Source organism: Polypterus senegalus, chromosome 3, assembly GCF_016835505.1.
Source record: "Polypterus senegalus isolate Bchr_013 chromosome 3, ASM1683550v1, whole genome shotgun sequence".
Classification (NCBI taxonomy): Eukaryota; Metazoa; Chordata; class Cladistia; order Polypteriformes; family Polypteridae; genus Polypterus; species Polypterus senegalus.
This window is the reverse complement of record NC_053156.1, coordinates 87,678,102-87,705,018: the sequence shown is the minus strand read 5'-3', so window position 1 is coordinate 87,705,018 and position 26,917 is coordinate 87,678,102. Positions and strand designations below refer to the sequence as shown.

General features: G+C 38.5%; 1 protein-coding gene across 1 annotated transcript in view; it reads left to right on the top strand.

Moving 5' to 3' along the window:
• The window catches only part of pgm3 (phosphoglucomutase 3), a 58,785-nt gene extending 31,868 nt beyond the window's left edge, over positions 1–26,917 (top strand). Inside the window, exons 7-13 of the mRNA XM_039747575.1 lie at positions 6,728–6,885; positions 6,978–7,061; positions 16,518–16,616; positions 17,112–17,231; positions 21,019–21,141; positions 23,252–23,425; positions 25,732–26,917. Coding sequence (XP_039603509.1) covers positions 6,728–6,885; positions 6,978–7,061; positions 16,518–16,616; positions 17,112–17,231; positions 21,019–21,141; positions 23,252–23,425; positions 25,732–25,824 — 851 coding nt within the window. The 3' untranslated portion in view covers positions 25,825–26,917. The remainder of the gene's footprint in view (positions 1–6,727; positions 6,886–6,977; positions 7,062–16,517; positions 16,617–17,111; positions 17,232–21,018; positions 21,142–23,251; positions 23,426–25,731) is intronic.

Below are 26,917 nucleotides of genomic sequence, written 5' to 3'. Positions count from 1 at the left end.
AATCATTAAGTTGAGCAGCAACAACCTTTTCTAAGGTCTTAGCCATAAATGGAAGTTTAGAGATTGGGTGATAAAATTTTAGCTGTAACGGATCTAAGCCAGGTCTTTTTAAGATGGGTTTACAGCAGCAGTTTTTAAATCACTTGGAACAACACAGGTGCAGCAACTACAGTTGATAAAGTGAGAAATGGGAGCAGAAAGTGTATCAGTACAAGCCTTAATTAGTAAAGTAGGGGCAGGGTCTAAGTGACAAGTAGATTGATTTAATTTAGATAATACTTCAGCAATACATGTTGATGTAGTGGGGTTAAATTTAGATAAATAAAATGAAGATTTAGAAGTAGAAACAGTCAACAGATATGAGGAATGGTTGGTAGAGAAACCTTGATATATGGTTGACTAAAAATAGTCCAAAAATAGATTAGAGTGATTAGCAGAGGAATAAGGATTTTTAACAGCAGGTTGACAAAGTCTATTAACTGTATTGAAAAGAGATCTAGGGTGACAAGTACCAAAGTCAATTGGGGTAGAACAGTACTTTGAAAGTGCAGCCGATAAGGCACATCTGTATTTCTTCAGGCGTTCTGTATAAGCCAGGCCGTGAACAGCCAGACCAGTCTTCTTCCAGAGCCTTTCCAAGTGGGAACCAGTTCGTTTCATGGTACGCAATTCTGCTGTAAACCATGGAGATGTACGGGTAGTAGGAACAATCAAAAATTTAATAGGTCCATAATGATCCAAAATTTGTGACAATGTGGAATTATATGACAAAATCTGCATAGGGCAAGACAACCCAGAAACATCATGAAGACAGGAAGCACGAACAGACATAGATAAGGATAACTGATCAATGGTCTTGATATTCCGATAGTTTATTTTAGATTTTAGACTTATTTTATGCAAGTGATAAGTGAAACTGAATTCAGTCAGCTTGTTATCTGAGATACCGATAACAGAACGAGTTCTACAAACGTTTTGCTGTCCAGTGGAACATACAAGATCCAGAATATGGCCCCTAGCATGGGTTGAAAAACCGACATGCCACACAAAACTGAAAAAATCCAGTACCGAATGCAGCTCACAAGCAGATGGACAGTCAGTATCCACATGAATATTAAGGTCACCAAGCAAAACAACTGCAGTAGACATGCCACAATCAAGAGTGAGTATTTCATAAAGATGAGAAAAAAAAGCTTTGGAGACCTGTAAATTTAATATAATGTGCAGCAAAACATTTCCAGTTATTTTAACAAACAGGTATTCAAAAGACGTAATGTTCTGAAGATCAACAAAATCAACAGTGGTTGCTTTAAGACAATCACGATGAATCACCTGCCAATCTGCCACCTTGGCCCGTCAGACAGGTTTAGACAAGTAACTGTAACCAGCAGGGGTAAGCAGATTTAGTTGTAAGTAATAACCTGGATTTTGCCATGTTTCTACAAGGAACGGCATGTCCAGTTTTTAAGAAGTAGATAAGTCATTGAGGAAAGTAGTTTTATTTGTTAACGACCTGCAGTTCAGGAGCACACAGTGGAGAGTTAAGTCAGATTGTAATCCTAGGTTACTCTAGTCCGGTAACTGCAACAGGTTTCTTAGCCAATTCGTCTACCTACTCCATCATCCTGCAAATAGTTTTTTTTTTAAAAAACAGGTCTAACAGACCAAATCGTGCAGATAGTGTCGGTGGATGCAAAGGTAATATTAAAATGACGCTGAGAGGAGCGATGTACAGTATATACCGCAGACAAGCAATGGCAAGCTCCAAGCATAAGCCATATGTCACCACTTCCAATCTGGAGTGTATACGGTAAGCGCATAAATGTGTTGAAGAGTAGCTAATCATCGTCAGAAAAAGCAATGTCAGCCACCACCACGTTAACTAGAACCCATAAAGTAACTCCAACTGAGCAGTAAACATAGTCAGCTAAGAAAGCCTTAATCCTAGTCAACTAAGAAAGTAAGGACTTACTCACCAACCATGCCGGCTCAGGGAGAGTACAGGGGAGAGGGCTCACAGAATATAAGCAGCAAACAGAATAAAACTTTACAAAAACTCCAGCATGAATCCAGTGAGAATCTTTCCATAAAACATAAACAGCCTGAGCAAGGCAGAGGACGTAGTAAAAAGAAAGTATACTGCAACTGTTGCTTCAGGTGGCAAGCAAATGGGTTATGCATAAGCACAGATAGAAACTTCCAGTGACAGAGCTCCTTATTTTGGGGTACCCTATCATTCATGCTTGCTATTTAACACTGTACAGTTCTTTCTCAGATCCTTGCAGATTTTGAGGCAGAAGTTTTAACTTTCTTAATGGTGTTGTGGTTTACAGATGGTGGGAATGATAATAATTAGATTAGATAAACTTTATTAATCCTTAGGGGAAATTTTAGATGCATACAAACCACAAAAACATCAGAAAATAAAGACACAGACTTGAAGGATAAATAATACATTCAATCAATGAATAGATAGATAAATGTATATTGTCCATTTTTAGCAAAATATACTTAAAAGGGTATAAAAATTAAGTCTAAGTAGGAGGAAGCACTGAATTGCTTCGTAGCAGTGGGCAGAAAAGAGCCCTAGAAGCACTTAGAATCTCATGAAGGATTGAGTCTGTGGCTAAATCCTCCAAGATAACACCTCCTAGGGTAGATGTAAGGGATTCTTCATGATGGCATCATTTTCTTTTCCGCAGCATCTAGTGTGTCCAGGTTTAGACCCGTGATGGAGTGTCTTTTATGGTAAGTTTACTTGGGCATTGTGCATCTTTTGAACTCAAGTTGCTGATCCAGGAAACCATAGCGTAAAACAATACACTGGTGTCAGTTTCATTTTTATTTTCTTGTTACTTTGGGGTAAAGAGTAATTTCATTTTACACCTGTGTGTGGAGTTTTTATTAGACATTGGCACAGTCTGTGAGAAATTGCTATATGCCAATAGATTTATTTTCAATTTACTTCCATATCTGCTGTCGCAGGTGGCTGGGGTGGCGACCCAGCCGGGACTCCCAGGAGGACCGGAGGAGGGCTTGCGCCTTCTCCAGACCATCTGGGGGTGACCGCCCTGGTTCCTTTGGGGGCCATGGGTACAGAGCTTTGAAGCTCCACCCTGTAGGGGCCCGTGGTCACCGCTAGGGGGCGCCCCTATGCCTTTGGAGCCCTGGACCTCCGCACTTCTGCCACACCAGGAAGTGCAGGGGGGAAGAGGAGCAGGGACACCCGGAGTGCTTCCGGGGTTACAGCCGACACTTCACCACACGGGGGCGTGTCGGTGGGGGATTGCTGGGGAGCACTTGGAGCACATCCGGGTGTGGATAAAAGGGGCCGCCTCCCTTCATTTGAGGCGAGAGTCGGAAGTGAAGTGGACTGAGCTTGCTGGAGGAGGCAAGGAGGCGGCCTGAAGAGGGGAGTGAAGGCATTGTGTGGCCAGGACTTTGGGGACTCGTGGGGTTTGTGTGGCACTTATGACTTTTGTAGATAATAGTGTAAATAAACGTGTGTTGGGTGAAATGAACGTGTCTGCCTGTCTGTGTCCGAGCCAGCGTCCGTACTGCATTGCTTCCTCCAGTAAACTTGACAGAAATGGGGCCAATTATCTACTTATTTTAACTTACATTATTATATAATTTCACTTTCTCAATCACAGTGCTCAACAATGCTGCTTTCTTTACTTCCCACAATTTTATTTACTTCCTAATTTACTTCAAAATCTCCTGTTACATTTTCACTGCTCCCACACTAAATTTCTGCTTAATCCTGTACATCTTTTCTGGCATTCATTACTTTCAGTCCAGCATATTTTTTCCATACTTCATAACTTTTGTTCAGTCCAGTCTATTCATCTGTGTTACAGTGTTGTTTTTGAATGATATACCATTTCGTAAAGGCTCAAGTACAATGTATTTTAACATTAGCCAACCAAAAGTTGAAAATAATTTATAATATATCCACATGGTTTTGAGATTTGCACCAAACCTGATAAGGGAGTTCAAAAAAAAATTGCATGTTTTAAGTGTCCCTGCAGTGCTTGGCTAAAATGTAATTAGTGTTTAATGTATATAATACTGTAGATGTTGTGGTAATTTGTCTCCGTCAGTTTATTTGACTTACATTATAAGATATATTACTTTGGAGCATAGCATGTGTTGAATCTTATGCCTTGTTTTCTGACACTGATTAGCATTTGAATGGTAACATCTCAAGATAAAATGAAATGTGTATTAAGTTGAAAAGTAATAGCTGATTTTTATATATATATATATATATATATATATATATATATACACACACACTCACCTAAAGGATTATTAGGAACACCATACTAATACAGTGTTTGACCCCCTTTCGCCTTCACAACTGCCTTAATTCTACGTGGCATTGATTCAACAAGGTGCTGAAAGCATTCTTTAGAAATGTTGGCCCATATTGAGAGGATAGCATCTTGCAGTTGATGGAGATTTGTGGGATGCACATCCAGGGCACAAGCTCCGTTCCACCACATCCCAAAGATGCTCTATTGGGTTGAGATCTGGTGACTGTGGGGGCCATTTTAGTACAGTGAACTCATTGTTATGTTCAAGAAACCAATTTGAAATGATTCGAGCTTTGTGACATGGTGCATTATCCTGCTGGAAGTAGCCATCAGAGGATGGGTACATGGTGGTCATGAAGGGATGGACATGGTCAGAAACAATGCTCAGGTAGCCCGTGGCATTTAAACGATGCCCAATTGGCACTAAGGGGCCTAAAGTGTGCCAAGAAAACACCCCCCACACCATTACACCACCACCACCACCAGCCTGCACAGTGGTAACAAGGCATGATGGATCCATGTTCTCATCCTGTTTACGCCAAATTCTGACTCTACCATTTGAATGTCTCAACAGAAATCGAGACTCATCAGACCAGGCAACATTTTTTCAGTCAAAGTTGCTCTTCTATCAGTTTGAATCAGTCGGCCCATTCTCCTCTGACCTCTAGCATCAACAAGGCATTTTCGCCCACAGGACTGCCGCATACTGGATGTTTTTCCATTTTCACATCATTCTTTGTAAACCTAGAAATGGTTGTGCGTGAAAATCCCAGTAACTGAGCAGATTGTGAAATACTCAGACCGGCCCGTCTGGCACCAACAACCATGCCACACTCAAAATTGCTTAAATCACCTTTCTTTCCCATTCTGACATTCAGTTTGGAGTTCAGGAGATTTTTGGAGCCAAGCCTGGAGGTGGGGCTCGATGGCGAGCGCCTGGTGGCCGAGCCTGCACCCATGGGGCTCGGCCGGGCACAGCCCGAAGAGGTAACGTGGGTCCTCCTCCCCATGGGCTCACCACCTATGGGAGGGGCCAAGGAGGTTGGGTGCAGTGTGAGTTGGGTGGTGGCCGAAGGTGGGGACCTTGGCAGTCTGATCCTCGGCTACAGAAACTGGCTCTTGGGACGTGGAATGTCACCTCTCTGAAGGGGAAGGAGCCTGAGCTAGTGCGCGAGGTCTTGAGGTTCCGGCTAGATATAGTCGGACTCCCTCGACGCACAGCTTGGACTCTGGAACCAATCTCCTTGAGAGGGGCTGGACTCTCTACCACTCTGGAGTTGCAGGTGTGGGCATACTTATTGCCCCCCCGACTCGGAGCCTGTGCATTGGGGTTAACCCCGGTGGACGAGAGGGTGTCCTCCCTCCGCCTTCGGGTGGGGGGAAGGGTCCTGACTGTTGTTTGTGCGTATGCACCGAACAGCAGTTTGGAGTATCCACCCTTTTTGGAGTCTCTGGAGGGGGTGCTAGAGGGCATACCTTCTGGGGATTCCCTCATTTTGCTGGGAGACTTCAATGCTCACGTGGGCAATGACAGTGAGACCTGGAAGGATGGATGAACTAAAACTGCAAATAGGGAAATGTGGAAGTTGTGAGCCTTTGAGAAGCTCATACATTAAAGTCTTGCTTAAAAAGTACCTCATATGAGTTCTAAAGAGTCTTTGTCGATGGCAAGTTTTCAGAATTGAAATAATCTGATAACAGATAAAGAAGACTGTTTTGGTTTTACTTTTTAATTGGACGATTTAATCTCCATATTTTTATGCAGAATGGAGATAGAGAAGTTTATGACATAACAGAAGACAATTGTGACCAGTGTAATACCCTAGTAAACAGTGTGAAAAATGTCAGTGAAAAACGTTTGTTACCTTTGTTGCATAATCCACATGTCCCCTTATCTAGCTGCATGGTCAAAACATGAAAAATCATGCTTTTTTGCTAAAATATTCTTAAATGTGTACTTTTACATAAGTTATGAAGCATCTTAATTTGGACATAGCCTAATGATTTTAAATAGGTATGACTGTAAAGATTTGGCTGAGCTCTTTATTTCTTACTTAACATTTAACTATTTAATTTACATTTTTAGCCTAAGTATTTTGTTGTGGATTGAAAAGATCAGTAACCTTCAACACTTGATCCTTCTAGAAGCCTGTAATTAGTGTAGATTTGCTTTTTTCACACCAGTTCCTGTGCTATCTTATAATGTTAATGCACATACCTTCTGAATTTATAATAGTTTCTAAAGGAATAATTGCTTTAGCTTTACCAGATATCATGAGTTTATAAACAAAATTTCAGTTTTTGTTTAGAAACTGTGAAGGAGGTACTGTTAATTTCTAACAATATGCACTGTCTCAAATGGGGCTCCTCTAGATAATGTTCTGAGGTATGATTTTTATTTTAATTAGGTATACAGATGATGGCCGGAGAACGTTGTTGTTCATTTGATGGGGATGCTGATCGTATTGTCTATTATTACAATGATGATGCTGGCCTGTTTCATCTGCTTGATGGAGATAAAATTGCTACCTTGATAAGTACCTTTCTGAAGGAGCTCCTTACAAAAGTATGTTAATTATATTTATATATATTATATGAATGCTTGTTTCTTAAGTATAATATTAAGAACCAATTATAAATCTGAATTTGCATGTCTAGGCTGATCTCCATCTTCAAGTAGCAGTGGTGCAAACTGCATATGCAAATGGAAGCTCAACACGCTACCTTGAGGAAACAATGAAGGTAATTAATTTTATATAAAACAATTGAGGTAACTTCAACTTATGAAGGTTACGTGTGCAAATGGAAGGACCAACTGAACGATGCTGCTACCTAGTATATAGTTGGTATTCATGGCCCAGGGAAGCAATCTCCCTCTCTCCTTCTGTTATTATGGCCTCCTGGCTGGGATAATACCGGCAATCAACCCAGTCTATCCTCTCCTTTCCATAATGGCTTCCTGGTCATGTAAGGGGACTTCTGTTCCAGCCAGGTTGCTGGCCAGCATTTGTTGGATGAGCTTTTCCAATCATCTTGTCACAGACAAGTCTCCTCTAGAGCTTTGGTTCTAAATGTTTGATCCATGGACCACTGATAATCTGTTAGCATGTGCCAGGTGGTCCATAGGCTGATCTAGTCATCTTTCTTGATAGAACTTTCTTGCTGACAAGAGCACATAAAAGTGATCTAAGACCTGACCATCTCACTTTCTTGCAGACGATAATATCTTTTATTAATGCACAACACCTTCTTGCTCTAGTCCTGTGTGATTGTAGTGATTGCACTCTCTTTTGACATTTCTTAAACTCCCAGTCTCTCTCACTTCCACCATAGCTCCACTACCTAGAATTTTTTTTTTTGTTTTGTTTTCCTTAATCCACCTTGAGCTCCACCACAACAGCAATCCCTTTTTACCATGTGAAAGCTGATGCACTCTGCTTTTGATCTATTCGTTTTCTAAGTGTGAAGTTGCACTATCTTTAAGACCTTATTATTGATTATCTGGGCATAAATGACTTGAATGTTGGTCCTTTAATACCAGCCGTCTTTCTCGAAGGGGCAGGGAGATTGGCATGAGATTGAAAGAGAGACCGTGTATGCCATCCAGAACTGAGAGCAGACACCAAGGGGCTTATGTATAAATGGTGCGTACACACAGAAATGTTGCGTACGAACGTTTCCACGCTCAAATCGCAATGTATAAAACCTAAACTTGGCGTGAAGCCATGCACATTTCCACGGTACCTCATACCCTGGCGTATGCAAGTTCCCCGCTCGGTTTTGCAGACTGCCAGCACCCAGCGTCAAAGCAGTACTACTGTTCCTGTGTGGTTACCCTTTCTTTTTCAGATCCACATCCCTGACACGGCTTTATAAATACACTGACATTGAACAGCATATTGTTTATTAGTTTAATGCATCTGATTGTGATTAACCAGTAACGATATAATGGTCCACGGAATTGTCAAACTATTCTAAATACAATAACTGCTTTATCGTTGTTATTCTCACTGCACCTTCTTCCTCTTTCAGCTGCTCCCGTTAGGGGTTGCCACAGCAGATCATCTTTTTCCATATTACTCACACTGCACCACTCAGAGTATTTATATCACTCTATCTAAGTAGGGAATCAATGTACAGACCTCATGGTTCAGAAACAGTTTCATCCCAAGAACTATAAACGTACTCAATCAGTCCATCAGGTGCTCCTTGTAGAACTGTTTGTACTTATAAGTACAATTACCTCACCTTAAACTTGCACTACAGTGATAATATTGTACAACCTGAGCCACTTCATAAAGCGCGTATTTACATATGATGACAATATCATTTTTAAGATGAAATGCAGCAAAATATGTTTATTATACACATAAAACTTTAACTTCATTTAAATAATCTATATTAGCATCATGTGTGAGACATGAACAATCACTGCGCCACCTTATGTTCCCATGTTTAATAACATGATTTAACTCCTATCATCATGAAAATTATATCACTTACACATCTCAGTATTTTAATTATTCAGAGAGCTGTATCCTGTCGGAGGATGAGAAAGTCTGGAAGCACGTAGTGATTCACACACACAGAGCACATAGAAGATCAAATACAAAACAAAGCATTTAACGTGCTACTTTAGTTACGATGGGATTTGAGCATCTAGTAAATTAAACAATTTTAAGATGAAGTTTATGATGTTCTACTTTAATGACAAAATAAACTACGTGATTAAAGTGGAAATTTCGAGATTAAAGTTGACATTTGATGTTTTTTTTCCCCACTGTGTGAAACCCTAAGGGCTCATTTATACTTCACGCTCAGAACGCGTACGCGTCCGCATCATGGCTGCCACGCGTTCCCAGCGTTCATTTCACGCGTCCTCTGAGCAGGTGCTCAGAAATTAACGCAACGCGTGCGCGAGTTGCAGTACCAGCAAAAAGTCGGGGGCGCAGTGTGCTAAAAGTCGGAACGTGACGTCAGAGTCTCTGTTTACTATCTACATGTGACAGCAAGCCTCTATGGAGATCCTTCGGGGATCGATGTGCGCGCTTTGCCGTTTGATGAATGGTTCAAAGTGTTGAAGCAAAATGCCGACATACAGATGCATTCGTGGTGCTTTTATATTCAAGCGTCGCATATTCCCGATCGTAATGACACGATACATTTTAAAAGTCTCACATACCATCTTTTGTGCCGTCTATTTTTTATTTTTACTTTACCTGCTGTCAGGTCCAAGAAGCTCGTAGCGATTAAAAACTGGGATGACGTTTACGATGGTCTGCTTTAATAATAAAGTAAACTACGAGGTTAAAGTGGACATTTCGAGATTAAAGCAGAAATTTCCACTTTAATCACAAAATACACGTTTTCACCGTTTTTATTTTTTTTTTCTCAGTGGCTCAAATACAGCGCTATACATTATGTTGCCGATGTGAAGTTGCAAAAAAAAAAAAAAATAGACGGCACTGAGACTTTTAAAATGTATCCATCCCGTAGGATCGGCATAGGGGCTTTCTGTCACATGTAGATAGTTCCCGAATGTAATGACACGATACATTTTAAAAGTCTCACATACCATCTTTTGTGTCGTCTTTTTAATTTTTTAATTTTTGCAACTTAACAACAGCAACATAATGTATAGCGTTATATTTGAACCACTGAGAAAAAAATAAAGGACACGGTGAAAACGTGTATTTTGTGATTAAAGTGGAAATTTCGACTTTAATCTCGAATTGTCCACTTTAACCTCGTAGTTTACTTTATCATTAAAGCAGACGGTCGTAAACGTCATCCCAGTTTTTAATCGCTACGAGCTTCTTGGACCTGACAGCTGCAGCAAGCAGCAAAAGATCACCACACAGAACAAATTAAATGTATGATATTCCAACTCTCACACTGCCACCTGGTGGACTCCTCCAGATTTACGTAAAGTACGCGCGCAAGTATAAACACTTCAACGCTTGCGTAGCAGGAGCCACCGTGTCATCCCCATGTGTGTAATTATTAACAGTATTCATTATTTAAATGAAATTATACGTAAAATGTAACATACACACTTTAATGCATTTCATCATGAAAGTGATATCAAGTATGAATCTAAAGATTCTAAATGTGCAGAGAGTTGGAATATCATACATTTAATTTGTTCTGTGTGGTGATCTTTTGCTGCTTGCCGCAGCTGTCAGGTCCAAGAAGCTCGTAGCGATTAAAAACTGGGATGACGTTTACGACGGTCTGCTTTAATGATAAAGTAAACTACGAGGTTAAAGTGGACAATTCGAGATTAAAGCCGAAATTTCCACTTTAATCACAAAATACACGTTTTCACCGTGTCCTTTATTTTTTTCTCAGTGGTTCAAATATAACGCTATACATTATGTTGCTGTTGTTAAGTTGCAAAAATAAAAAAATTAAAAAAGACGACACAAAAGATGGTATGTGAGACTTTTAAAATGTATCGTGTCATTACATTCGGGAACTATCTACATGTGACAGAAAGCCTCTATGCCGATCCTACGGGATGGATGCTTCGATGTTGTGAAGCAAAATGCCGACATACAAATGCATTCGTGGTGCTTTTATATTCAAGCGTCGCATATTCCCGATCGTAATGACACGATACATTTTAAAAGTCTCAGTGCCGTCTATTTTTTTTTATTTATTTTTTTTTGCAACTTCACATCGGCAACATAATGTATAGCGCTGTATTTGAGCCACTGAGAAAAAAATAAAAGACACGGTGAAAACGTGTATTTTGTGATTAAAGTGGAAATTTCGGCTTTAATCTCGAAATGTCCACTTTAACCTCGTAGTTTACTTTATTATTAAAGCAGACCATCGTAATCGTCATCCCAGTTTTTAATCGCTACGAGCTTCTTGGACCTGACAGCAGGTAAAGTAAAAAATAAAAAATAGACGGCACAAAAGATGGTATGTGAGACTTTTAAAATGTATCTTGTCATTACGATCGGGAATATGCGACGCTTGAATTTAAAAGCACCACGAATGCATCTGTATGTCGGCATTTTGCTTCAACACTTTGAACCATTCATCAAAAAGCAAAGCGCGCACATCGATCCCCGAAGGATCTCCATAGAGGCTTGCTGTCACATGTAGATAGTACATGACTCTGACTCTGACTCTGACGTCACGTTCCGAGTTTTAGCACACTGCGCCCCCCGACTTTTTGCTGGTACTGCAACTCGCGCACGCGTCGCGTTAATTTCTGAGGACCTTCTCAGAGGACGCGTGAAATGAACGCTGGGAATGCGTGGCAGCCATGATGCGGACGCGTACGCGTTCTGAGCATGAAGGATAAATGAGCCCTAATAAGGTTTCATATGACACTCAGACGGTGGGCTACGACTCGCCTTTTCACGGTGACTTTTGATATCTGACAACTTATTTTTTTATTTTGGGCACTGTGCGACTTTGTGAACTTGAGCTATCGAGTTTCTCCAACACTCTGTCACTCGATCAACTTCCTTTTGTTGATTATATCACTGTTTAAACCAAAAAATAGTACGTTTTTCCTTGCCTCCACTTGGTATTCGCTGAAATTCTTCTATTTTCCCCCGTGCTTTTCCCATTGTCTTTTCACATGAGGCTGTGCTTAAGGGCTATTTATATTGATTTACATATTCAAAGAGGCATAATTCTGGGAGGAGTTGGGGTAGGACAGCAGGCGTGTGCACGTGCATTACTTTTCACACTGACCGGGATTTATGTAGCGGAAGAACATGGAAGTTTGCATATGCACAGATTTATGCATCTGGATTTTTCTGTGTGTACACACATTCCCGCTTTTGTGCTTACGCCATGTTATAGTGTGAGTTCTATGTACAGCGTTATACATGAAGGCCCCAGGTGAGAGAGGTGGAGACCTGTGACTAAAACCAACAGAGAGGATCCAGCATGGTCGCTCATGGAATAGCAGCACAAGAATTAGCTTGCAGCACAGAAACTGAGGAGTAGTGCAAGCTTGACAGAGTTCTATTTTTGTCTTTCTAAGGTCAACATTCAAATGCCTCACCATGAGCATATTGCAAGCACATAAAGTAAGGAGGTGCTTTCCTATAAATAGCCCTATTCGTGTTTAATAACTCACTGACTACTCAGTGTGCCAGCTAATTTGAATTGTTACAATATTTTTAACATGAGTATGTATAGAAAAAATAATGTGATAATTGTAACACAGAATGTTTGGTTATGAATGGCTGTTTTCAATATGTGGTCCTCCATGTCTTTGACTTTGACAAAGTGGTTCTCGACCTAATACATGTTGATACAAGTCAACTAATACAAGTCTAGAGAGGAATAGATAGGTGGGGCATTTGATGTAAACAACAGGGTAAGAGTTACACACTGTCCAGGGACATCGACCCAGGAGTTAGAGGTATACAACTATTTTCAGATCTTTGCAGAGCTAGACAGCAACTGTTGTGACTCAGGTGGAAGGAAAGGAATGAGGCACCTCAAATGATCACCTCTAAACCATCCCCTAGCAAGAAGGATGTAATGATAGAGGATGTGGTTATTAGCATGGTTGTTAGATAGGTTTTGACAGAAATGTCTTATATGTTGTGTTATCAGGTGCACAAGTGGAAGACCTCCTTTTTTATATCCATGTGCTGCTGACCAGTGCCAAAAGTAGATCCAGTTGTCACTGTCCATGTCAGAACAAAGAGCATAGGTTAGGGTAGGCTGCCTGTTCTGCAATATAGTGCTAAGATGGGAAACAGAAATGACAAGGTGGTCATCTCTGAAAAATATGTTCATGTCACATGATAGCACAGCTACGTTTGAGGAGATAAAGAGGTATAACATGTGGCTTGGATGTTGATGTAACAAAGAGATGGGTTATAAGTTTATTGGACATTGCAGCTCCTTTTAGTTCAGAAGATGTATGAATAGAGTTAGTCAAGGAATGTTGAATCTAGAGATTGAAGGTGCAGGAAGTATGGACAGGCCAAGTTTAATGGCTCCATGGAAAATGGCAGTAATAGTCTTAAAAATTATTATTACATACATTGTAGGAGTAGTCCATTGTACATGTTTTGAAATGTGTGGAAATCTGAAGAATCTGCAGTGGGTGATTAAGGGGGTAAGGAGATTCAGTCGATTCCGGTTAATCGGACCAAATCCTAAAGAACCGAAACAGATCATATTACATAAGCCTAATATTGTTCGCTTATTTGGACCAAAATTCCGTTTAATCGGACCAAAGAACGTAACATAGAATAAGAAAAAGAAGCCACAAGTCGCCCGCAAAAAGAGGATGTAAAGCGGGTCAGCGACATCGGGAGGATCCCAGGGCTCCCCAGGAGAATCTATGCTTTTATCAAAGGTCAGGAAGTTGGAAAATTTGTACCAAGTGCAAACCAGTGTGGTTGAACATGCCTGCCCTTTCTTTCCTAAAACGGACCGCCCAGTAGCCGGCGACATGAAGTCAAGCGTAAACAAGTGCAGTGCGTCAGATCACACTAGACATGTTCTTCAAACGTTGACTGGAATTTGGTAATGTAACCTTTTTTATTGTGCTTCGCATGATGAGTGTTGTGTAGATCGTTTCGAAGAATTTGTAGATTTCTTTTTCAATAAATAAAGTTGTAAGCAACCGTACATGTACGTAGTTCTTGTTTGTGCGTTCACCATACGCGTGTGCAGCACAATAAAAGTCATAATGACATTTTAATATGTTACTTATAGCAAGTCCCGTCTTGGTTGCACATGTATAGGGTATGTTCGTGTAATCGGACCAGCCAGTTATTAGGACCAAAATGATTGCATCCTGATGTGGTCCGATTAACAGGAATCGACTGTATTGCAAAAGAAAAAGTAACGGTGTACAGTGATCCCTCGCTATATCGCGCTTCAACTTTCGCGGATTTTAAATGTAAGCATATCTAAATATATATCACGGATTTTTTGCTGGTTCGCGGATTTCTGTGGACAATGGGTCTTTCAATTTATGTTACATGCTTCCTCAGTTTGTTTGCCCAGTTGATTTCATACAAGGGACGCTATTGGCGGATGGTTGAGAAGCTACCCAATCAGAGCACGTATTACATATTAAATAAAACTCCTCAATGATATATGATATGCTTCCCGCGCGCTGCTTCGCACACTTAAAAGCTCTAACAGCCCGTATCGATTTTTCATTGTTTGCTTTTCTCTCTGTCTCTCACTCTCTCTGAGAAATACAGGCAGATACTTATCCATCATGCAATACCATCAGGGAGGCGTATGATTGGCCCCATTATCTGTTCCTGACAGAGGGGGTGTGAGCAGAGGGGCTGTTTGCACAGTGGCTGTTTGCTTAGAAAATATGGACGCGCCTGTAAAAAAATGCTGAAAGGCTACCTTCACATTGATCCCTTCATTGCGCCGCTTTATCATGGTGCTTGCATACTTAAAAGCACAACAGCCTTATTGATTTTTGATTGTTTACTTTGCTCTCTCTCTCTCTGACATTCTCCGCTCCTGACGCGCACCTTGAAGAGGAAGATATGTTTGCATTCTTTTAATTGTGAGAAAGAACTGTCATCTCTGTCTTGTCATGGAGCACAGTTTAAACTTTTGACTAAAGGGTGTTATTTCATGTCTAGGGGGCTCTAATAATGTTAAAAAAACATATTTAGAAGGTTGTAAACAGGTTTTCAATGCTCTAACTGAGAAAATATTAGATTTATAAATAAAGAATCCACTGCGAAAATATTAGATTTATAAATAAAGAATCCTACTTTGCGGAAATTCATTTATCTGTCTGGAGCGGATCAACCGCTATAAACGAGGGTTTACTGTATAACTGTGCGGAGAATATTTATAAACAGTATGGGAGAGTTTCTAAGGGCTTAAAATATCTAAATATAACCATACAAACATATGGTTTCTACTTCGCGGATTTTCACCTATCGCGGGGGGTTCTGGAACGCAACCCCTGCAATCGAGGAGGGATTACTGTACATACAAGGTGATTAACTCCACCATTAACTTTAGAGCTTATGAGGACATACTGTAATATTCCTGTCTTTTATCATTCTTGATATTTTTTTCAAGTGTTGCCCTAAGAGATTCTTTCAATATTTTAGCAGTAATTAAATATTATAGTAATTCAGGTAGTAAGAAAACTAAACATACAGAAACTAGTAAATAGCAAATGCTCTCAAAGCTTCAGAAAAATATGAATTTTGGAGGAATCTGTTGTTCTCCAAAAGAAACATGGCTGCATGTCTCAAGTGTGCTTTGTGGATAGATGAGGCAAATCTTGCACTCTTCAATAGACGTATGCAAAATTGTGTTTGTAGGAAAGAAAAAAAACTGCACTCCAGCACCAAACCTCATTCCAACCACAAAGCATGGTGGAAGGGAGCATCATTATTTGAGGGTCCTTTGCTTTGCTGTGTTAGGCTCTGAATAGCTTGTTGTAATTGAAGGGACAAGGAGTTCAAAATTCTATTAGAAATTTTACAGGAGAATTTCATGGTAGTTATCCATCCTAAAGCTTAACATGAATAGAGATTTTTATGCAAGGAGTACCAGAAATATCGGTGAGCTGAAACAGTTTTTTAAGGAAGAATGTAGTTTTTTGAGCGTTGACTGTGAATATTCAGTATTGACCAGAAGTACAATTGTTTGTGTGTTATTAGATTAATCAGATTGTGCCTGTCTATTATGATGAAGCTGATCAGACATCATGAGTATTTTATGTTCACAAACTTTTTTTTTTTTGCAGCCAGAAATAAGCAAGATGTCAATGTGGTAAATAGGACAATGGTGTATAACAATTTTGGAGAAAGTTTTGAATGTTGTCTTAGAAAAATAATTGTTTATAATTTACAAGAGAGAGAACATTTAATATAAAACAAATATTTAAGACAATAAACTAATTATTAGTAGCAAACAATGACAGCTATGGAATATTTTATTTGCTCATATGATTTGAATCTTTTTGTTGTGTAGAGCATTTAACTCGAGGCTTGTCTGTAAGCTGCAAAGGTTTTCTGATTGTACTAGTAAACATACTCTAATACTAACATTAATTGTAATACATTGTTTTGTATATCTTCATTAACAGATTTTGTGGATAGTGGTTTTTTATGATTAATTACTTCAAAGTATGTTTGATGTCACTATCAATAAAGAGTAATTGGTCAAAAATTAATAATTAAATAACTATAGTCATTTAATCTTCTTTAGGTTGAAGTGCATTGTGCAAAAACAGGAGTGAAACACTTGCATCACAAAGCCCAGCAGTTTGATGTTGGTGTTTACTTTGAAGCCAATGGTCATGGGACTGTAAGTTTTACAGTATCCAGCTGTTATTAGTTTTGTTAAAGCTAGCATTCTTTTGTATGTGTAAATAAATGGCAAGTATCTGATTACTGATAATATTCCATGCAGTATGCTGAATCTATGTAGTCAATAGTTGTTGGTAAATTTGACACTGCTTTCTTTTTATTGAAATAATGTTATTGTCAGACTATTATTATACTTTACATTACAGAAAAGATTTTACATTAAATGAAAAATATACATTAAAAGTATTACAATATATGTGCAGTGATTTGTGGTACCACCTTAATGTTAGTAGCTTAACTTTTGACTTTATTGGCTGAATTTAATTTTCTGCTTTTTAGGTCAAAAGTCATACATTGTAAATGAACTAAGTTAGAGTCTCCTTGCCTTTTTACTATGAACTTGTGGGCTGGAATTCTAAATTAAACAGCTCAACTCATACTGACGTTTACTGCACCAATTTCTTTTTTAATGTCCTGGAAATTATTCTTTCAGGTTTTGTTCAGTAAGGATGCCCAGAAGAAGATACAACAGCTTGTAGAAAATCCAAATGTAAATAAAGATCAAAGAAATGTAGCTAAATTATTGATGAATACTTTAAATATAATTAATCAGGTAAGGTACAACAGAACTTTAGAAATCGTGCAAGCTTTATTTGTCACTGATGTTATAAAATTACTTTCCATAAGAGTCTAACTACTTTAAATTCACTTCCTTTTATCCCTTAATCACTTTTCTTTCAGTTATATTGCCAACCAAAGCACAATTTTGACAAGAATAGACAGTCCAGTCGAGCATGGCTTTTTTCCTTTTCATCTAATGTTTACAAAATGCAGTGCACACAATTTTTTTTTACTATATTGCTAGTTAATTTATTCCATTTATCTGTATTTTTCTGTGTTAAAAATGTTTTATTATATTCATAAGAATTACTTAAGAATGCTTTGAAACCATTTTTTTGTCCTGCACCTCCTGACTCTCCTATACAGCAAAAAACCCTACATATGATATACCGTTAGACACATCTTGATGTCTAGTTATACAAGATGTTGAGCTTTTTGGGGTTCCCACTTACTTTTACCCACTAGACCAAAAAACCCCTTAATTTTTCGATCATTTTAGCCGTATTTTGTGAAAGAAATTATACCCTTGTAAGTAAATAAGAGTAGAGTAAACCAGTGGTCTGTACAGCAGAAATGATCAGAAGGACTTGAAGTTCTGCATGTAGGCCTACATCAACCAACCCCAGGGGTTCACTCGTAATGGGATACGGAGAGGTCAAAGTTTCTCCTTTTCACAGAATTTTGAAAAAAAGGGGGATTGGTAATATATGTATGTGGAGTGTCATTTTATGCTATCACAAATGTTAAAAATTACAAATTCCAAACGTAACCATGAGCGGGGCATCTTTTTAGACAATTTCAAGGTCAGTGATTACAAACATGATTTTATTTTTGATCCTTTCATAGAGGTTCATAGTGGGATAGGTCTCTAGTAGAGAATGAAAAATGTCAAATATTGATTACAATCATGATTTTTTTTAGACTTTAAACATTTAAATTGAAGCACATACTTTAATAGATAGAATTTCAAATATATGGTACAACTATTTTTATGTATTATTTACTTCTACCAAACTAAGTAAATCATTATCTTTCTTACTTATACTTCAAATTAGGATGGCTTATGCTAATTCAGACTTGTTTTTTTGTAACATTTATCTTTAACCATCTTTATCTGTACTTCTGTATTTTTGTACAAAAGCACAGTTGAAATATTTTCTTCTTAACTTTATAAACTTCAGTCATTAATATTTAATTTCATAGTACATTCACTATTAGCACTGTTGTGTCCTTCTGGTTATCCACAGACCTAAACTGCTAACAGTATTTTGGATGTGAACGTACAAATACATTATACAACACCACATCTATGAACAAACCTGCTTAATCATTTTCAGGGTCTTGGTGCCTACATCTGTCTTGACAGTATCAGAAAATGGCAGCCATGATACCTGGGCATGGGGTAAACTCCACTAACACACACTAACTATTCAAAAGATGGATTTTTAAATTGACAAGTAAATCCTTAAAAGTGGCAACTTCATACACTGTACTCATGAACTGAGATTACAATGTGTGTACATTCGAGTTTTTGGGGTTTTTTTTATGCTCAGAAATGGAAAGGAGATTATATTAACAAGTTAAATCATATCCTGTGTCTGTCTGAACTCATACCATGCTGTCCAGTGCTAAATCTATCTTAGATGGTATCTAGAGAATATATACTGTAGATCCCTTTAGCTTGACAGAAAAGGGTGACCAAATGGGACTAAAGAGAAAAGTCAAGAGATAACAAGGTGTGAGTGACTAAGCTGAAGTAATCCATTTCTCAAAACCTGTTGCTGGATATCTTGTAGGCCCACAACCCAGACAGTTCAGGTTAGGAAATCATGAAAAGTAGATCACTGCAGTACTACAGTAGTATAGCTTTTCATCAAGGAAATTGACTTCTAAAGAACTGAGGCCAGGAGGCTTCTACCAGTGAGTGAAATGTAAGAATTGACAAATCCATTTTCAGAACGATTTGAAGTAATAGAGGTATATTTACACAAAGAAAGGAGTATTAATAGGATAGTACAAGACCAGAGAGCGCGCTAGAATGTTACAGGAGATTGTTACTCCACACGGTTGGCAAAATTAATTGATATGCCCATCAAATGGAACTTACAGGTGCATATCAATAAATTAGAATATCATCGAAAAGTTAATTTATTTCAGTAATTCAATTCAAAAAGTGAAACTCATATATATAGACTCATTACACACAGAGTGATATATTTCATGCGTTTATTTCTTTTTATTTTGCTGATTATGGCTTATAGCTAATGAAAACCAAAAATTTAGTATCTCAGAAAATTAGAATATTGTGAAAAAATTCAATATTGTAGACTCATGGTGTCACACTCCACTCGGCTAATTAACCCAAAATACCTGCAAAGGTGTCCTGAATCTTTAAGTGGTCTCTCAGTCTGGTTCAGTAGGCCACACAATCATGGGGATGACTGCCGACTCATTGGTAAAGAAACTGGCTGTTCACAGAGTGCTGTATCCAAGCATATTAATGGAAAGGTGAGTGGAAGGAAAAACTGTGGCAGAAAAAGGTGCACAAGTAACAGTAATAACCACAGCCTTGAGAGGATTGTGAAGCACAGCCCATTCAAGAATTTGGGGGAGATTCACAAGGTATGGACTGCGGCTAGAGTCCGTTCTTCAAGAAGTCACACACAGATGTATCTAGGACATGGGGTACAACTGTTGCCTTCCTTGTGTCGAGCCATTCCTGAACCAGAAATAATGTCAGAAGCGTCTTACGTGGGCTAAGGGGAAAACGGACTGGGCTATTGCCCAGTGGTCCAAAGTCCTCTTTTCAGATGATTTTCAGTAAATTTTGCATTTCGTTTGGAAATCAAGGTCCCAGAGTCTGGACTGGAGGGAGGGTGGAGAGACACAGAATCCAAGTTGCTTGAAGTCCAGTGTAAAGTTTCCACAGTCAGTGATGATTTGGGGAGCCATGTTGTCTGCTGGTGTTGGTCCACTGTTATCAAGTCCAAAGTCAGCGCAGCCGTCTACCAGGAAATTTTAGAGCACTTCATGTTTCCCTCTGCTGACAAGATTTATGGAGATGCTGATTTCATTTTCCAGCAGGACTTCGCACCTGCCCACACTGCCAAAAGTACCAGTACCTGGTTTAATGACCATGGTATCGCTGTGCTTTATTGGCCAGCAAACTCGCCTGACCTAAACTATTGTCAAGAGGAAGATGAGAGACACCAGCCCCAACAATACAGATGAGCTGAAGGCTGCTGTCAAAGCATCCTGGGCTTCCATAACACCTCAGCAGTGCCACAGGCTGACCGCCTCACCACACTGATGCAGTAATTCATGCAAAAGGAGCCCCGACCAAGTATTGAGTGTGTACATGGACATACTTGTCAGTAGGCCAACATTTCTGTCCTAAAATTTTTTTTTTTTTTTTATTGGTCTTATGTAATATTCAATTTTTCTGAGATACTAAATTTTGAGTTTCCATTACCTGTAAGCCATAATCAGCAAAGTGAAAAGAAATAAAAGCATGAAATATATCACTCTGTGTGTAATAAATCTATATAATGTATGAGTTTCTCTTTTTGAATTGAATTATTGAAATAAATTAACTTTTTGACGATATTCTAATGCACCTGTATGAGGAATGGAAATTGTCCTAGGAGGAAGGAATTCTTGATTTCACACTCATATTGAACCATTTTTCTCTTATGTTGTACACAACAATTAGATATTTGTCCTCCATTAAGGTCCTAACAGTCTGTGTCTGGTTTCAACAATTTTGCTTCTATTTGCAGACAGTAGGGGATGCTATTTCAGATATGCTGCTAATTGAAGCTATTCTAGCCTTGAAAGGCATGACTGTTCAGCAGTGGGATGCCATTTACACAGACCTTCCAAACAGACAACTCAAAGTCAAGGTCAGCTTCTTTTTGTGTTTCTTGGTATGCACAATTTTACATCAGTGTATTACATGCCCATGTTCTGGTAAGTGGGTCACGTTTCACGAAATAAGGCAAAGACATTTTAGCCTAAACATGTTATCTAGAGTATTCCATGTTCTGTTTAATTTATAAGTTGTTGGGTATAAAATACCTTCTGCAGTAAGTGTATTTATCAAAGATTAGTCTTTGAACGAAATGGCCAGTTTTGGCTGTTTTCACAGTATATCCTAAATAAAGAGACGGTAACAACTGTCTGGTCAAAAAAAGACTTTAATGGTTATAATCTTTTTTTTTTTTCCTGAATTTTAAACACATGTAACTTTTCACATTGCCCTCCTTTTCTCCAAACTGTATACATTTTGTTTCTTTGGCTTTTCTAACCTTGGTCTGACGCATTGATCTATTCAAGAACATCTACTGTATTTTGTTTCTCTTATAAGGTGATTGGATCTATAAAGTGCTGTCAAAACAAGGCAGCACGAGTAGTATACAGCACAAAGTTGGCATGGTTATGCTGTTGCTTAATATTCCATCATGTACTGTCTTTAATCATGGCATTTTGCAGCCTAGTAGTAGTAGTTTTTGTTTCATCTGCATAAATTAGAATGGTGAAGCTAATGTACTTTCCTAAAAACTGTACAGTATCTTGCTGTTTGCTGCTGTCTGCATAGTTGGAAAGGATATGAATTGGTAGATTACTTTAACCTTGCTATACATATGGCCCCAGCACACTTTCCGCTCTTAACGTATTTTACAGATACTTTATTAAAGTTTTGCATGTTAATCATTTTAGAAATCCTTGTTTATTCTAGTTAAGATTTTCCTCACACCTGTTGTAGAAGTTAAGTTGCCGTTAGAAATACTTACTGTCATTTCTTTATTCACGTTGATGTATTTGGCAATTTGCACACTACTGTTAACGTCAAATTGGAATGAAGATTTTCAAAATTTGTAATTTAAAAAAAAAAGGATGAGGAGCTAGGCAATACATTGAAGATCTTGAAATAGAAGCACTGTTTATCCAGAACTAGAGGGCTTAATTGAGGTGGTTTGGATATATGCAGTAGTTAGAATGCTCAGGTGAGAAACCAGACACAGCCTCCTGGGAGGAGATCCCATGATATACTGGAGAGGTAACAGTCTTGACTGGCTTGGGAGCATCTAGGAATTCCCACAGTGGTGTTGAGTACCTTGACCACTATTAGGATAAGCAGAGTAAATGTAAAGACTTGAATGTTTTTATTTAGTAAGTAATCGGTGCTGTTATAACTCCAAATTGAGCTCCTACTTCCTTCAGTCTGAATTGACCTTGCCTGCAGTCATTTTCATTGGTTGACTTGATTTAGACAGAAATGCAAATGTCTGAATAAGCTTAACTCTATATTTGGAGGTTCCTGAACACTTGTGAAAATATACAGCTGTGCATACATATTTATTTCATTCTTAGCTTGGAATTCATCTATGTGCAGTTTGTTTGTCCTTCCCGTGTTTATTTAGGTTTCTTACGCAAACTCCAGTTTTTCCCCCATGTGCCATTGATATATTTTTGCTTGTTTGTCTGAATGTAATCCATTCCTTATCTCATTCTCTGTTACATCAGTGGGGTCTTCTTTCACACACTCCTATCCTGAAAAGGGAAGTTCTGAAAATGGATTGATGTATGAGATGTAAGATGATACTTGTGTGTTTTGTCTACTGCTGATACACCCTAGAGTGTTTATGACTGCCACTGTGAAGTGCGATAGCAACATTCTAGGTGTCACACAGATACATTTCAAAAGAAGGCTTCATTAGGTATATCATAAAAAAGTAATACTGCTACTGGTCAAAACATTTTCATTGCTGTTACATGGAAATGGTTCACAGAAACACCATTAAATACCTGCAGAAATAATGTTGTCATAATACTCTTAAGACACAAAAGTGCAGTGTAATACTTGAGGGGAAAAAATGTCAGTATGCAGTAGGGGGCAGACTTGGTCTTCTGGTTTCCATTCTTCTGCAGGCGGATTTCTCAAATTTTAATATAAATTATTTCATTTGCAACTCAGGACACTTAATGTATTTTTTTTTGTATGTCTGCCAGGTAGCTGATAGGAGAGTGATTGATACGACTGATGCAGAGAGACGAGCAGTAAGTCCTCCTGGACTTCAGGAAGCAATTGACAATTTGGTCCAAAAGTACAATCTCTCCAGGGCTTTTGTGCGGCCGTCTGGGACTGAAGATGTTGTCCGGGTTTATGCTGAGGCTGACACTCAGGTAAGAGAAGTGTGTCTTGATAAGCTTGTATTTAGTAGTGGTGAGGGTGTCAGTGAGAGAAACAAATGACCACCACTACAACTGCTTAATGAAATACTTTATGAATAATTGGAAATGTTTGCAAAGGGATTAATTAACTCATCAAGTTGCTGTTGAGGCATCAGCTGATGTTTTCTCGTTTTGTTAAAATGATATTTATCCAATTTTGACTATGTGATCATTAAATGTTATCAGAACTTTATGCAGTTACTTGTAATTAGTATAAATAAATGGAACTGAGTGAACAAATTACACCCCTAGATTTTCACATTGCCCCAGTAACTGCAAGTAAACACTTTCAACAGTTGTTCATCAGTCATTTATGTCAATTTCTGGGATGTTGCTTCACCTTGCTGATATTTTTTTGAATGACCTGTTACTTTTCAGACTCGTCCACATTATTTTGATTTTGTTTAGATGTGGTCTTTAATCCAATGGTTCCAAAAACACTGTTTACAATTCTTTGGTGGTTGGGTTAATTTTTTTCATTTTGGAGGCATAACCCAGTTGAATTTCAGCTTCTGTTAATTAATGGATATTTTAGTGCTTTCTTAAACAATTCTCTACTACAAAGCAGAATTAATGTTGCCTGCAGCTGTGGTAAATCATCTAAGTTCTGATAGACCAGGGAATCCCCAAACCATGACGTGGTTGCAGCTGTGGAAAGCAGTGCGCGCCCTTCTCTAGTTAGAACAAAACTCAGTAACACACAGTAAGGACCACTTTCAGCTCATCTAGCCATAGAAATCTCAGGATCATCTAGATGTTACTTGCCAAGCCTGAAAAAACATTATTGGCATTCGTAGTGAGCAGTACTTTCAAAATTGGCTACTAGAATGAAAGCTGCTATTGTCCAAAAACATCTTCAGTGTAGGGTTGTGTCTCAAAATGTCATTTGAGCAATGTTCTAGAGCTTTTAGAAAACTCTGCAGATTTAGTCCAAGATGGAGATATGGATTTTGAAATATTGAGTGCAAGTTAACTTTTAAAATAATTAAAATCTTCCGCACTCTGTGTGCATTTTGGTCGAATTCTGCTCAGGATTGTACACTGCAGACATCTTTGTCAAGTGTCAGAAATGTACCTGGGTCAAGATCCTAATTATGAATATCGATCTATGGCATCTGCCTCCTGGGGTCATGTTTTTGAGCATGACCCCTGTTCAGTCCTTTTTGCAGTAAGATCTTTGCGTATTTATCACACTGTTTTGGATCATCCCAGCTCCTCTAATACTTCTATTTGGAAGAGACGTTACTGCTTAAACCACGGGTGTTGAACTCCAGGCCTGGAGGGCCTTAGTGGCTGCAGGTTTTCATTATAACTCGTTTCCTAATCAGTGAGTAGCTCTGATTTCTTTATTAAATGACAACCAAACAGAAATGAGATGTGAAACAAGCCAACAGATGACCAGATAAATTGGGGCGTCAAACTCTAACCAATTTCACTCTAACCAGTTTCTTAATGAGAAGCCGATTCTTGCTGTTAATTAAACCCGTTATTTATTCCATGACTTGTTGCTACTCTCATTCTGTCACAGCAGACATTTCCAAAACTGCTGATGTTCTTTTTTTTTTTTTTTTTCTCAAAATGTTTTGGTGACCTGAGGGATCAACCTTACTGAGACCGTCACCTTTCATTACTTTCAGATTTTGTTTGATGGGCACTGGTGAGCTGTTCATGTGGTGGTTAGTTTTATGTCTCACTACTGTCTGGCTGCTAATTAAGGAAAAAAAACAACTAAGGGGGCCCGAATCAAGTTGATTAAAACTGATGCAAAAAAAGTTAATGAGCAACAACAACTAGTCACTAATGAAGAAGATGGTTAGAATGAAAACCTGCAGGCACTGTGGCCCTGCAGGACCAAAATTCGACACCCCTGGCTTAAATAGTCGCCCAAAGTTTTGTCTCTGTCTTTAGCCATGTGAAAATTTCACCAAATTCAGTGTTATAAATAGGGGCTTTTTTAGAACTGTTGATGGTGTAGCAGTCGTCCAGATGCTTTCCAGTGCATTCTAAGACACAAGTAGGCTAGATTCACATTTTATAATTAAAATATAATCCTAGGCAATCTGTTCTCTTTGCTTCTGAAAAACAAACCTACTATTTTAATAAAGAGTATAGAATTGATACTGGATGCTTCATCTGGACCTTTTGAACAATCAGTAAACCATTTAGGTCATTAACGTGAATACCAAAGGGGCTCTGTAGGGTTTCACTGCTAAGTGTGTATGTGTTTTGTTTTTTTGTTTTTTTTTTTTTTTGGACAGAGAAATGCAGACTTGCTGGCACACGAAGTCAGTCTGGCTGTATATAAGCTGGCAGGAGGAGTCGGTGAAGAGCCGAAAGCTGTATGGAGCTGACCATCCATTCCAAGCAATAGCTGTTGTGTTGTACTGGCCATCTAAAATGGGGGTCTACATCTGCTTCTGAGATCAGTTGATTGGTTTTACAAATTTGGTTTCACTTACTGATCTTTCTGGGATTTTTTTTTTTCCTGGTATAGTATTTCCTGTGAGACTGCAGCCATTTACTACTTGTCAGATGTTTATTACTTTATCCAGCAAATGAATATCTTTAAAATGAACAGTGGTTTTAATAAGTTCAATGTTTACTCTATGGGCTACTTTTTATATTAGTAATTATGGCAAAAGGCACTTTTTTAGCATTTTGTAATCAAAGATGAGGTTGACATCAATCTAAACATACTATACATTTCCTAGTCTTAATATACCGAGCAGATTGTGTTTAATATGTACAGAATTACCAGTCATTTTGGAAAGCGCTGTTTACATTTTCATACTGCAATAATGCTTTTATTTAGTGAGGTCCAAAAGACTTTGATAAAAAACGCAGTGTATAGCACCAGAAGAGTTCCACAACTGCGAGTGGGGACCAAACTTGGTAGAACATTTGTATTAATGTGCACTACGTGGACAGTTTTAATAAGCTGATCAGATGGTTAAATGAATTTAGAAGTACCTTTGTTGTTCTACTGTATATTAGATACAGTATATTAGCAATCAAATATGAGCTGCAATGCAAAAGAAACATTATGAAACACTTACTGAACTACATAACTCTCCAAATATTCTGTGGGTCCCTTTAATTACAGGCAGTGGCCCATTCACTCCATACATGAAGCTGCAGTGTCGTGTCTAAGCGCAAACGGCTGAACGATGGGTACACTCCGTCGATCAAGTCTTAACATTACACACAAGTGAAGTGCTCTCCTTACACTGGCGATGGCCTGCAAGGTTTACAACTGTCTCTTTAGATGTCTCATGCATTTTTAAAATGTCATATGTATATTTTTTTTACAATAATCAAATTTTTCTGTGAATAAATACACAGCTACCTTTCTGAAAGCATTATTGCATAATTATGTGTGCTGGCTTATGTATGTGGATGACCTAATCAGTAAATAAAGTATATTCATTGCAAAGAATTTAAAAA